General features: G+C 45.3%; 1 protein-coding gene across 1 annotated transcript in view; it reads left to right on the top strand.

Moving 5' to 3' along the window:
* Nup210l (nucleoporin 210kDa-like) overlaps nucleotides 1–12100 on the top strand; it is a gene marked incomplete in the record, with an annotated part of 112499 nt that overhangs the window by 93044 nt on the left and 7355 nt on the right. Inside the window, 4 exon segments of the mRNA XM_013508241.1 lie at nucleotides 3138–3274; nucleotides 8643–8769; nucleotides 9565–9714; nucleotides 11067–11317. Of these exon segments, the coding sequence (XP_013363695.1) occupies nucleotides 3138–3274; nucleotides 8643–8769; nucleotides 9565–9714; nucleotides 11067–11317 (665 nt within the window).

Here is a 12100-nt window from a genome sequence, read left to right as displayed (position 1 = left end):
ATAAGCCCTCAATATGCCAGTTTTACCCCCAGGGAAGAAAATTTTAAAGGATGAGAGGAAACAATAGAAAAATAGAAGAGGAAGAGATTAGAAGCGAGACTAGAGGACAAAGGAAGATCTGTAAACTTTGAGAAACTGGTACAGAAGACAGGAAGGAAAGAGAGAAGGAAAAAATAAAAGGGAACAGAACAACCACCACAAAGAAACTACAAACCACGTTCACACTCATATAAAAACAAGATCACAGGGGCTGGGGATGTAGCTCAGTGGCACAAGCGCCTGCCTGGCAAGTACAAGATCCTGAGTTTGATTCCTAGTACCCAAAAAATAAAGAAATAAAAAACAAGATCAAACAATGAAAGAGAAAAAACAAAGCAAAACAAGAAAAGAGAGAAGGCCAGGTGTGGTGGCACATGCCTGTCATCCCAGCACTCGGGAGGCTGAGGCAGGAGGATCGTTGGGAGTTTGAAACCAGCCTGGGCTACAAAGTGAGTTCAAGGCCAGCCTGAACTGCACAGCGAGACCCTGTCTCAAAAAGACAAAAAACAAACAAACAAAGAAAAGAGAGAGAAGGGGGAAAAAAGATGGTTTTTCCAGGTTTGTTTCTGCTGTCACTGCTAGACAATGCGTGGATACAGAGTCCAGATCCGTTTTGATTTATCCCAGCAGGCCAGCAGTAGCTTTATGGCAGGGGCAGGGTAGTGTTAATCTCAGTGAGCCTACACCTCTATTTCCTCTGAAGTTCGGACTGATTTATGGCTGTGAGGCCAGGCCTAGACCTGTTCAGCCTGCAGCTGTCAGCATACGTTCTGCAGACCTGAACTCAGCTGGGAGCCCTTAGATGGACCCAGCCGTTGTTCTGAGTGCTGAGTTCAGTTGGCCCCTTTCCAAGATGGCTCCCGGCCAGTCGCCCTCCTTCAGGACATCAGATCCCGCAGCACTCACGCCCGGCTAATGCAGCCTTCCACGCCCACAGCCACTGCTCCCTTCCACTGCAGTGTCCCTGTGGAGGCCTCTGGTGCTGCCGGCCATCACCATGGGCCTGCACGTTTGAGCCGCTCTTCCCGTGCAGTGAGCCCCGGCTCAGAGAGAGGGCTCCTCCTGCCTCCTCCTGCCTCCTCCTGCCTCCTCCTCCTCCTCCTCCACTGAAGTCTCTCTCTTCACTCTCTCCACGGGCTTCCGTTCTCACTTCTGATCCTTCCTGGGTCCAGGGGACCCCCTTCCCTCCTCCTCCTCCTTGCATTACTATAGTCCAGTGTCTGGACTGCAACTGTCAGAGAAGCGCTTTCTCTGCTGCTTACCACTCCGCCACCTTCCTGGACATCCTCGAAAGCAACCAGTCCTTTAGAGGACTTACACCCAAAATTTTCAACATCTGAGGGCTCCAGTGAGGAAGATGATACTTCACAGTGTTTATTTGTTGTGTTAACTGATGATTCTCAGTTTGACTGGCCATTTCTCTCAGTAGTCAGCCAATCACATGCCAGCCAGTATACTTAACAAGGGCCTACTGAACATATGGCCTGGGTTATACAGTGTATATCATATTATGGGCCTTGGTTGCTGGCTTTCTGAAAGACAGTAATTGCTGAACTGAAGGATGAAAAGGGCAATAAAGCTTTAGTTATGGAACCAGGCATTCTCCACTACCATGCTGTGGCTCACATCTGAAGGGCTAACTCCTAATATATCATCCCTATAATAGGTTTGGCCACCTACTGGGCTACACTGTATTCTTGATCAACAAAGCACTTCTGTTCTAAGAAGTACTGCTGCATTCAGGAAAACCACAGTGACTCAGTCCTTGGCTTGGAAATGTGAGCTCTTCGGACTTGCAGCTAGCGCACCCCAGGGTGGGGCACACTGCCATCATCCCGCCAAGTGCGGCCAGCTGGTGTGTGGCTTTGGCTTGCAAGCTCTCCTGGGAATGGTGGGTAAAGCGCTGAAATATAATGCTGGGCCTGATTTCACATTTACACGTTTTAGACTTGATACAAAGGTGTCTCTATTTGGCCAAGACCAGATCCTTCAATCCTATAACAATCCACTGCAAGCAGCCACTATGAAGGATGCCAGGATCAGTAATCATGTAATTAGTAATCTTTGTTTTTTTCTGGTACCAGGAACTGAACTCAGGCTTGCGCTTGCTAGGCAGGTGCTTATGTTGCTGAGCTATATATACCCCTGGCCTGCAATTAGTTGGGTGTTTTGTTTTGTTTTGTTTTGTTTTGTTTTGTTTTTGGTCTTTTTGAGGTAAGGTCGCACTGTGCAGTTTAGGCTGGCCTTGAGCTCACTTTGTAGCCCAGGCCAGTCTTGAACTTGCAACAGTCCTCCTGCCTCAGCCTCCTGAGTGCTGGGATTACAGGCATTCTCCACCATGCCACACCTGTAATTAGTAGTCTAACCTAATCTTTTGCATTTGTTTGCCACTTTGAGATTTAAGACAAGGGCTGGGGATATAGCTCAGCAGCACAAGTGCCTTCCTGGCAAGCACAAGGTTCCGAGTTCGATTCCTGGTACCAAAAAAAAAGAGAGAGATTTAAGACAGAATAAACAAATCCTTCCTCTGCCAGTTATCACTTTCCTGCTGGCAACAACCTGTAGCTCAAAGCATATTCATTCTTATAGTAAATCTAAAAGTTTAATCAGAAAGGTGTCTTCCCACGTAAAAAGAGTTTTTCTTTTTCCTAAGGAGAACGGTTACATTCTCTGAGTAGCTCTTCCTGTCATTCTGGAAGTCTACAGGTAGGTCTTTCTTTTGCTGTTATGGTGTGTGAAAGGGAAACTACCATTCAGAAACCATTTATCCTCAAAGTCATGTACTTTTCTTAGAAAGAAGTATTTGCCTTCATGAGGACAGAATGGTGAGCTCTGCTTATCTGAGTTGAAATAGGGTACAGTGAGCCAGGCGTGGTGGCGCACGCCTGTAAGCTCCGCACTTGGGAGGCTGAGGCAGGAGGATCACTGTGAGTTTGAGGCCAGGCTGGGCTACACAGTGAATTCAAGGTCAGTTGAACTACATAGTGAAATACTATCTCAAAAAAATAAGTTAGTTAATTAAGTAATTAATTAAATTAAAAAGGTGGAGTATGTGATATGAAGGTTGCAGCCAGGTGCTTTCTTCTGAATTTTTCCAGGTGAACCTGGGATATGGGTGGTTTCTGATGACAGCATTCTACAGACGGATACTGTCACGGGAGTTGGAGTGGCCAGGAGTCCCGGAACCACAGTGATTTTTCATGACATCCCCGGAGTAGTGAGAACATATCGAGAGGTAACCCTGATGCTACTGGGGCTGAGAACCTGGAGCGGCTGATTCCATACAGAAAACGTCCTACAGAGAGATGCACCTCATGAGAACCAGCCAGACGGGAACTTTGCTAGAACACAAACAGTGCTCATGCCGCTTCAGCGAAGAAGGACTACTCTGATTTCTGTTTTAAGAGGTCATTGTGGTTACTAAATCAGGCATGGGGCCACATGTGTATAGTCCCAGCACTCAGGAGCCTGAGGCAGGAGGATAATGTTCAAGGCCAGCCTGGGCTACATAGTGAGTTCAAGACCAGCTAAGGACTAGGGTTACATGGTGAGGCCCTGTCTCAAAAACAATTTTTTTAAAGCCAGGTCATGGCCGGGCGTGGTGGCACACGCCTGTAATCCCAGCACTCGGGAGGCTGGGGCAGGAGGATCACTGTGAGTTCGAGACCAGCCTGGGCTACAAAGTGAGTTCAAGGCCAGCCTGAACTGCATAACGAGACCCTGTCTCAAAAAGACAAAAAAAATTAAAAATAAAAAAAATAAAGCCAGATCATGGTGATCACTAGTTGATACCAGATAGTAGAGGCAGAGGTAGAAGGTGAAAGAGAAAGAACATTTGGGGATCTACTGCAGAAATCTCGTTGAAATATGATGGCCCAGGAGCGGAGCAGAGGAGGTAGTGAGAACCAGAACAAATTCTAGGTATATTTTATGGTAGAGTCGATAGAGTTTTCTGGAAGAGTATATATATATATATATAGTGAGAATCAAAAGTGATTCAAAGCCAGGTATGATGGCACATGTCTGTAATCCCAGCACACGGGGCTGAGGCAGGAGGATCACAAGTTTGGGGCAGCTTGGGCTACACAGCAAGTTCCAGGCCAACCTGAACTACATAACGAGACTCTGTCTCAGAAAAAAGGGAGGAAGAGGGGAAGGGGCAAGAGGATGAGGGCTCGGTCACTGGGCACCATGGTGTGTGGCCCTTGGGCGGGTGAGGCAAGAATAAATTAACACAGTGAGAGTTCATCTTACTCCAGAAAGAATGGCCATCATCAAGAAGTCAAATAGTAACAAATCGTGGTGAGGCTGTGGTGAAAAGGAGCATTCCTACATTGTTGGTGAAAGTGTAAACTAGTGCAACCACTATGGAAATCGGTGTGGAGATTCCTCAAAAAACTAAAAATATGCCAGGTGTGGTGGTGCACACCTGTAATCCCAGCACTGGGGAGGCTGAGGCAGGAGGATCACCAAGAGTTCAAGGCCAGCCTGAACAACATAGCAAGACCCTGGCACACACAAAAATTTCCAAGAAAGGCATCATATTACAGTGATACATGCACACCCATGTCTACGCAGCAGCACAACTCACAATAGCTAGATCTTGGAAGTGGCCCATATGTGCATCGACAGATGAGTGGATAGGAAAATGTGGCGTTTACACACGACAGAGTGCTACTCTGCCCTGGAGGGTAAATTTGGGTCATTTTTTTAAAAAAGGATACACTTTGAAACCATACTATTAAGTGAAATACATCAAATATACAAGCGTAAATACCATATGGCTTCTCTATATGAGAAATCCATAGTATAAATAAAGAATGAAATAAAAGATAAGAGGACACAGGGAGATAGATCTTCTAAAAATGGGAAGGGGAACAAGAGATGAAGAAAGGGGGAAGGGAAGGGAACACAGAGAAGAATTGAGATGTGTCACGTACATGTGCCAGATACTCACAGTGAAAGTAGTCATTATGTACCACGAACATATACTAATGAGCCGGGCATGATGGCGTATGCCTGTAATCCCAGCACTGAGGAGGCTGAGGCAGGAGGATCGCCGTGAGTTCAAGGCCAGCCTGGGCTACAAAGTGAGACCTTGTCTCAAAAAAAAAACAAAAAAAAAAGTACTAATGAGTTTAAAAGGAGAGCTGGGTGTGGTGGCGCACATCTGTAATCCCAGCACTCAGGAGGCTGAAGCAGGAGGATCACCATGAGTTGGAGGCCAGTCTACACTACAAAGTGAGTTCAAGACCAGCCGGGAATATGTAGTGAGACCCTGTTTCAAAAAGCCAAAAAGAAAGAAAAGAAAGAACCAGTGAGCAGAGGCCAAACTTAAAAGAGATATTGGTATCCTAGAAGCCAAATGAAGACAGTATTGGGAGGAAGGCAGGAGTTATTAACCATGTGGAAGGTTGACCTGAACTCTGAGCTACGACAGTGGCTTTGCAGCATGGAGACTGGTGACTTTGAGCAGCTTTGGTGGAGTGAAGGAGTTAGAGAAAAAGACTTGGAGAAAATGAATAGCTAGCTCTTCCGCGAGGTAGGATTAAGAATTTTTGCCCTACAGTGAGTATAAACATTACATACTGCAAACATGTACTAATAAAGAGAAAAAGAGTATTTGTCAGCTAGCAGGGGTGTAGCTCAATGGTGCAGTTCTTGCCTAGTATGTATAAGTGAAGTGCTGTGCTCAATCTCCAGTACCATCATAAGAAAATAATTTTTATGGATTTGTTTTATAAAGATGGTAGGAATACTACACTGGGAATGATTCAACAGAGGAGGAAAATTCTGTCTAGGAGTAGGGAGAACTGCTGCAGTGACACCCTCGATTAGGTGAGATGGCCGAACAACTGAAGGGGTTGGCTTTTGTTTTTTGTTTTTTTTGTGTGTTTTGGTACCGGGAATGAAACTCAAGACCTTGTACTTGCCAGGCAGGCACTTGTGCCACTGAGCTATATCCCCAGCCCCTGTTTTGTTTTTCTTGGTTTTGTTTTATTTTGTTTTGTTTTGTTTGTCTTTTTGAAACAGGGTCTTGCTATGCAGTTCAGGCTGCCCTTGAGCTCATTTTGTAGCCCAGGCTGGTCTTGAACTCACAATGATCCTCCTGCTGCAGCCTCCTAACTGCTGGAATTACAGGTGCGTGCCACTATGCCCAGCTGGTTTGTTTTATTTTGAGACAGGGTCTCACTGGGTGGTTCAGGCTGGCTTTGATCTCCCTATGTAGCCCATGCTGGCTTTGAATTCAAGGCAATCCTCCTGCCTCAGCCTCCCCAGTGCTGGGATTATAGACATGTGCCACGACACCCAGCTTATTTTTGCATTTGAGAGAAGGTCTCACTATGCAGTTCAGATGCAGTTCAGATGCAATTGAACTCACTATGTAGTACAAGAGGGCCTTGAACTCTTTTTTTTTTTTTTTTTTTTTTTTTTTAAGGTTTTTGGGTTTTTGAGACAAGGTCTCACTGTATAGTTCAGGCTACCCCTGAACTTACTATGTAGCCCAGGCTGGCCTCAAACTTGTAGCAATCCACCTGCCTCAGCCTCCCCATGCTGAGATTACAGGTGTGCACTACATAGCCAGCTGGCTTTAAACTCTTAGCAATCCTCCTACCTCAGCCTCCCAAGTGCAGGTATCACAGCTGTGTACCACCATACTTGGCTTTTTTTTTTTTAGTTTTCTATCTCAGTACATCTATCATTTTTAATCTTCACAAGCTCATGGAAAGGGTTTTACCTTTTTCACCTCTGTATTTCCAGAGGCCAGCACAATGTGGCACATAACAGACTCTAGTGAGTGCAAATTAGGAAATACTGTCTTCCTTTCTTCACCTTTTTAAAAAAAAAACGAGGTCCTGCTATGTAGTCCAGGCTTGCCTTGAGCTCAAGGCAATCCTCCTGCCTCAGCCTCCCAAATGTTGGAATTACAGGTGTGTGCTACGAATAAATTGGATTTTAAAGTTTTGTTTTCTTTTTGAGACAAGTCTCACTATGTAGTTCTGGCTGGTCTCAAACTCACAGCGATCCTTCTGCCTCAGCATGCCAAGTGCTGAGATGACAGATGTGTATCACACCGTTCTTGAAAATTAAAAAACCACTGTGGCCAAGCATGGTGTCCACTTGAGAGACCGAGGCAGAAGGATCACCGCAAGAAGGCCAGCCTGGGTTACATAGTGAGTTCCAGGCCAGCCCCTACTACATAGTGAGATCCTGTCTCAAAAAGCAAAAAAAAATGAAAAACACAAAGTTAAGATTATTTTCAGTGTCTTTTTTTCCCCCTTCTGGTACTGGGAGCGGAACTCATGGGTTTTCTACCACACCCACATCCCCAGCCTTTTTTTTTTTCTTTTTGGAGACAGGGCCTCACGGGGTTGCCCTGCCGGTGTATACCCTGTGCGGGCTTCAAAGGAAATTTAAAATAGGGAGTCGCAGTGTTATTGGGTAGCTTGTTCCTAAAAAGCGGCTCACTAACTTAATGTTACCCGGTTTTGGATAGCTTGCCTCTCCTGGAGTTGGATTCCAGGTTCTTCTTGCCTCAAATAAAGAATTGAACAAAAAGAGCAAAAACTAGTGGCAGAGTTTACTCAAGAAAGCAAAAATGAAGAGTGGGAGAGAAACTGGCTCTGCAGAGCGAGCTTGAACCAAGTAAACAGAAAAAGGACAGAGCAAGGATAAAAGCATGCGCTGCGTCTGGGAAACAGCGTGGGCTGTCATAGAAAGCTACGATAGCAAGGCTTTCATGGCTTGGATGTGTCCTTTCATGCCTACGAAGCCTCAAGGAAACCGAGAGAACTTCTACTGAGGGGTCTTGACAGGCGGTGCTGGGATCCCAGCCTCAGGCCGAGGTCCCTTATCCTGTAGAAAACCTGCTCTGGCCTAGCATGCACGAGTCCATGAGTTCAATCCCTAGTACCATAAAAACTTTTAAAAAAGAAAAAGAAAATCTGCTCCAGTTCTCGGGAGAAGTCCATGGTCAGGGCTTTGGGGACTGTTCTGCGCATGTGTCCAGGATCTTGTTGTTAACAGGCCACACTGACTTCCCCAGCCAGTTTTTGCTACGCCCTGATCTCCTATCTCAGTAGGAAGGTGTGGCTGGACAAAACTTTCTTTCTAGATGAAACATTTTCTTTTCAGGCTGAGGCAGGAGGATCACTGCAAGTTCAAGGCCAGCCTCAGCCACATAGTGAGTTCAAGACCAGCCTGTGTACTACATAGGGAAACCCTATCTCTCTCTCTTTTTTTGTGTGTGTGTGTGTCTTTTTGAGACAGTCTCGCTATGCAGTTCAAGCTGGCCTTGAGCTCACTTTGTAGCCCAGGCTGGTCTCAAGTTTGCAATGATCCTCCTGCCTCAGCCTCCTGAGTGCTGGGATTACAGGCATGCACCACCACCCCAAAGGGAAACCCTATCTCAAAAAAAAAAAAAAAAAGAATTTCTTCTTAAACGTAAACAGGTTTTGTGGTTCTCAGAGATGTAATTACTACAAAGTCTGGTTGTATTTGTGTGAAAGATTGCTTTTGGTTAAATAAAATTTGAAGGGTGGGAACAGAGGGAACCAGGTTCTCTACAGAGCACAGACAGTTTCCCTTTGGTTTGCTGACAGGTGACAGTCAAGGCATCCTCGAGATTAACGTTCACATATGACCTCAAGACTTCTCTCACCAATAGCCCCAATTCAGCTGTATTCAAACTCTTCATCACTACTGGCAGAAATGATGTCAATATGAAAGGCAAGAACCGCGCTAGGTCTGGGTGATTGTTCCCCTTTCCCATCTTCCCTGAATTCACTTTCATGTTAGGTTAGTAATACAGGCTCCCTTTGCTCTTTCTCGGGACAGAATCTTGCTCTGTTCCCCAGGCTGGCCTTGAACCTGTGATCTTCCTCCCTCAGCCTCTGAGTACCTGGAATTGCAGGTGTACACCACCACGTATGGCTTCTTTTATTTCCCAACTGACTCCATCATGACAAATAAGTCATGGAGATGTGAGGCTTCATGTATGCATGTGTGTGCGTGTGTGTGTGCGTGCGTGTGTGTGTGTTGGGGGGGTACTGGGGATGGAACACAGGGCTTTGCACATGCAAGGCAAACAAACACTCTACCCCTGAGCTACACTTCCAGCCCGGATTAAGTATTTTTGTTGCTTTGGCAGTTTGGGGGTTTTCTGGTACCAGGAATTGAACTCAAGACCTTGCACTTGCTGGGCAGGCGCTGTGCTGCTGAGCTATATTACCGGCCCTGCTTTTGGCTTTTTGGTAGTCCTAGGAATGAACCCAGACCCTTCATACTGAGTTAGAGCCTCAACCCTCTTTATTTTTCTACTTTGAGATAGGATCTCAGTAAACTGCTGAGTTGCCCAAGCTGCGCTAAGATTTGTAATCCTCCTGCCTCAGCTTCCCAGAGTGCTGAGATTACAGGTGTGCATCGCTCAGCTTGCATGTTTTTCCATACCAAAATGACCCCCACAATAGTCTTCCCTTTTATAAATTCCTAGTAACGGTCATTTACCTCTTTTCTGTTTCTTAGGCTCTTGCACCCCAAATCAGGCCTTAGCCATTATGGACGTCCTTTCTCCAGAGACCCTGGTGCTGTGTCATGTACAGTTCAGTAATACTATGCTAAACATTCCAGCAAGTAAAGTCTTCCATGTCCGCTCAGATTTCAGCGTGAACAAAGGTAGGCCCACTAGCTGAATAGTTTCCCCTTCCATCTTCCCATTTGTACAATTGTCACTTTCCTGTTGGATTGTATTTACGCTTCCAGTTTTGTCTAATAAATAACCAGTTTCCTCAATCTACATCTTGGTTCAAGCCATTCAGTACATGCCTCATGCAAACCTGTGGTTTTCTATTATAACTCACTTTTCTATTTTCTGTTATTCCCCATTTGCTCAGTGTAGGCCTGGGCCGTGTGTTCAGCTTTTGTTCATTTGTTTTTGTGGTTCTGGGAATTAAACCATGGGCCTCAGGAATGTTAGGCAAACACTCCGCCATGGAGCCCCAGCCCTCCCTTTTTTTCTTTTTAGACAAGGTCTTGCTGTGTAGTTCAGGCTGGTCTTGAATTTATTATGTAGCCCAGGCTGGCCTCGAATTCACAGTGATCTTCCTGCCTCAGCCTCCCAAATGCTGGAATGACAGGCATACACCACCACCCTGCCTGAATGTTTGGGTTTTGTTTTGTTTTGTTTTTTGTCTTTTTGAGACAGGCCAGCCTGTGGTGAGTCCTTGTCTCAAAAAAATGAAAATAAAAATTAACAGCACTGGGGATATAGTTCAGTGGCAGAGGGCCCCTGCGTTCCATCCCCAGTTAACACAAAGAAAAGAAATGAAGTAGTTTAAGGGCTGAGGAGGTAGCTTAGTGGTAGGACACTTATCCAACATGTGTGAAGCTCTGGGTTTAATCCTTAGCCCTACAAAAAAAAAAAAAAAGAAAAAAAGTAGCTTGATAAAGAAATGATTAGGGGGCTGGGGATTTAGCTCAGCAGCACAGCGCCTGCCTGGCAAGCGCAAGGTCATGAGTTTGATTCTGGGTACTGGGAAAAAAACCTAAAAACCTAAAAAAAAAGAAATGATAAATGATTACACAGTGGTGCACACCTGTAATCCCAGCACTCAGGAGGCTGAGGCAGGAGGATCATTGAGAGTTCAAGACAAGCCTGGCCTACAAAGTGAGCTCAAGGCCAGCCTGAACTGCATAGAAAGACCCTGTCTCAAAGACAAAAAAAAAGGATTAAATCTTGCTCAACATGTCTTCACTTTGTACCCTCAGTCCTTCATCACCAGCCTGTACCATATTATTTAACCCTCCCTGACATGTTGATGTAGCAATAATGACATTCTAGACAAGTTCCACACTGGGTTCCCAGGGACGCTTTTCTCTTCCTGAGGTGCCCACCCCATAGTGGCCAGTAGCGTGCTGACACTTGGTACTCAAAGCTGGGTTCACACATCACCATTTTTCCTTCCTGTCCTAATTCAGTTCACTCCTTAGAGCCTCTGGACCTGCCCGCTGCTTCTTCTCCTTTTCAGGGGCTTATGTCTGCCTGATCAAGGTGAGACCGCAGTCAAAGGCGTTGCTCCAAGCCCTCAGCATGGCCGACACCTCGGTGTACAGCTGGGCCACGCTGATCAGCAACAGCACCAAGTATGGGTTGCAGAGAATCCTCCTTCCTTTCACCCCCGCCTTCTACGTCAAACAGTCAGAACTGTTCCTCGGCCACCAGCTAGACCCTGGCGTGATAAGAGTACACGGAGTGGACAGAGTTCTTGAGAACCTAGAGGTATGTAATGTCGGAACCACAAAAGTAAAGGAGACTAGAGATTAGAAAAAGATTTTTCATTCTCATTCTTAAGGTAAAGGAATTTACTGTGTGACCTGATAAATATCAGTATAGGAAATTGTTAAATGATAAAAACGTGTCCCCTTCACAGTCCAGGCAGAATTAAAAATCTAGGTCATGAGTCTCTCAATCTCTTTAAAAGAAACTTTAGAATTTTTCTGAAGCCCTTTTTTTTTTTTATTGTTGAGACAGGGTCTCGCTCTGTAGTTCAGGCTGACTTTGAACTAGCAGCAGTTCCCCTCAGTCTCCTGGGTCCTGGGATTACAAGCCTAAACCACATACCTGGCTGATTATGTTTTCTGGGGTTTTTTTGGCAGGGGGGTTGTTTGTTTTTCTGGACTTTTTCAGACAGGGTTTGCCTATGCAGTTCAGGCTGGCCTTGAGCTCCCTTTGTAGCCCAGGCTGGCCTCAAACTTGCAGTGATCCTCCTGCCTCAGCCTCCCAAGTACTGGGATTACAGGCATGCACCACCAAACTTAGCTGTATTTTTTATTAGTATATTTGCAATACATGATTACATTTATCATAGGGAGTTGGTACATGTACATAGCACATCATTTTTGTCTTCTCCTCCCATGCCTGCCTGCTCTTTCTAACACTTGATTCCATTTAAAAATTCTATTTTTTTTTTTTTTTTTTTGGTTTTTGAGAGATGGTCTCCCTGTCGTTTTAGACTGACCTCAAACTCACTAAAAAAAAAATAAAATAAAATAAAAAAAAAAA

Source organism: Chinchilla lanigera, unplaced genomic scaffold, assembly GCF_000276665.1.
Source record: "Chinchilla lanigera isolate Chin_1 unplaced genomic scaffold, ChiLan1.0 scaffold00144, whole genome shotgun sequence".
Classification (NCBI taxonomy): Eukaryota; Metazoa; Chordata; class Mammalia; order Rodentia; family Chinchillidae; genus Chinchilla; species Chinchilla lanigera.
The sequence above is the reverse complement of the archived record's forward strand: the minus strand, read 5'-3'. Positions and strand labels throughout refer to the sequence as shown.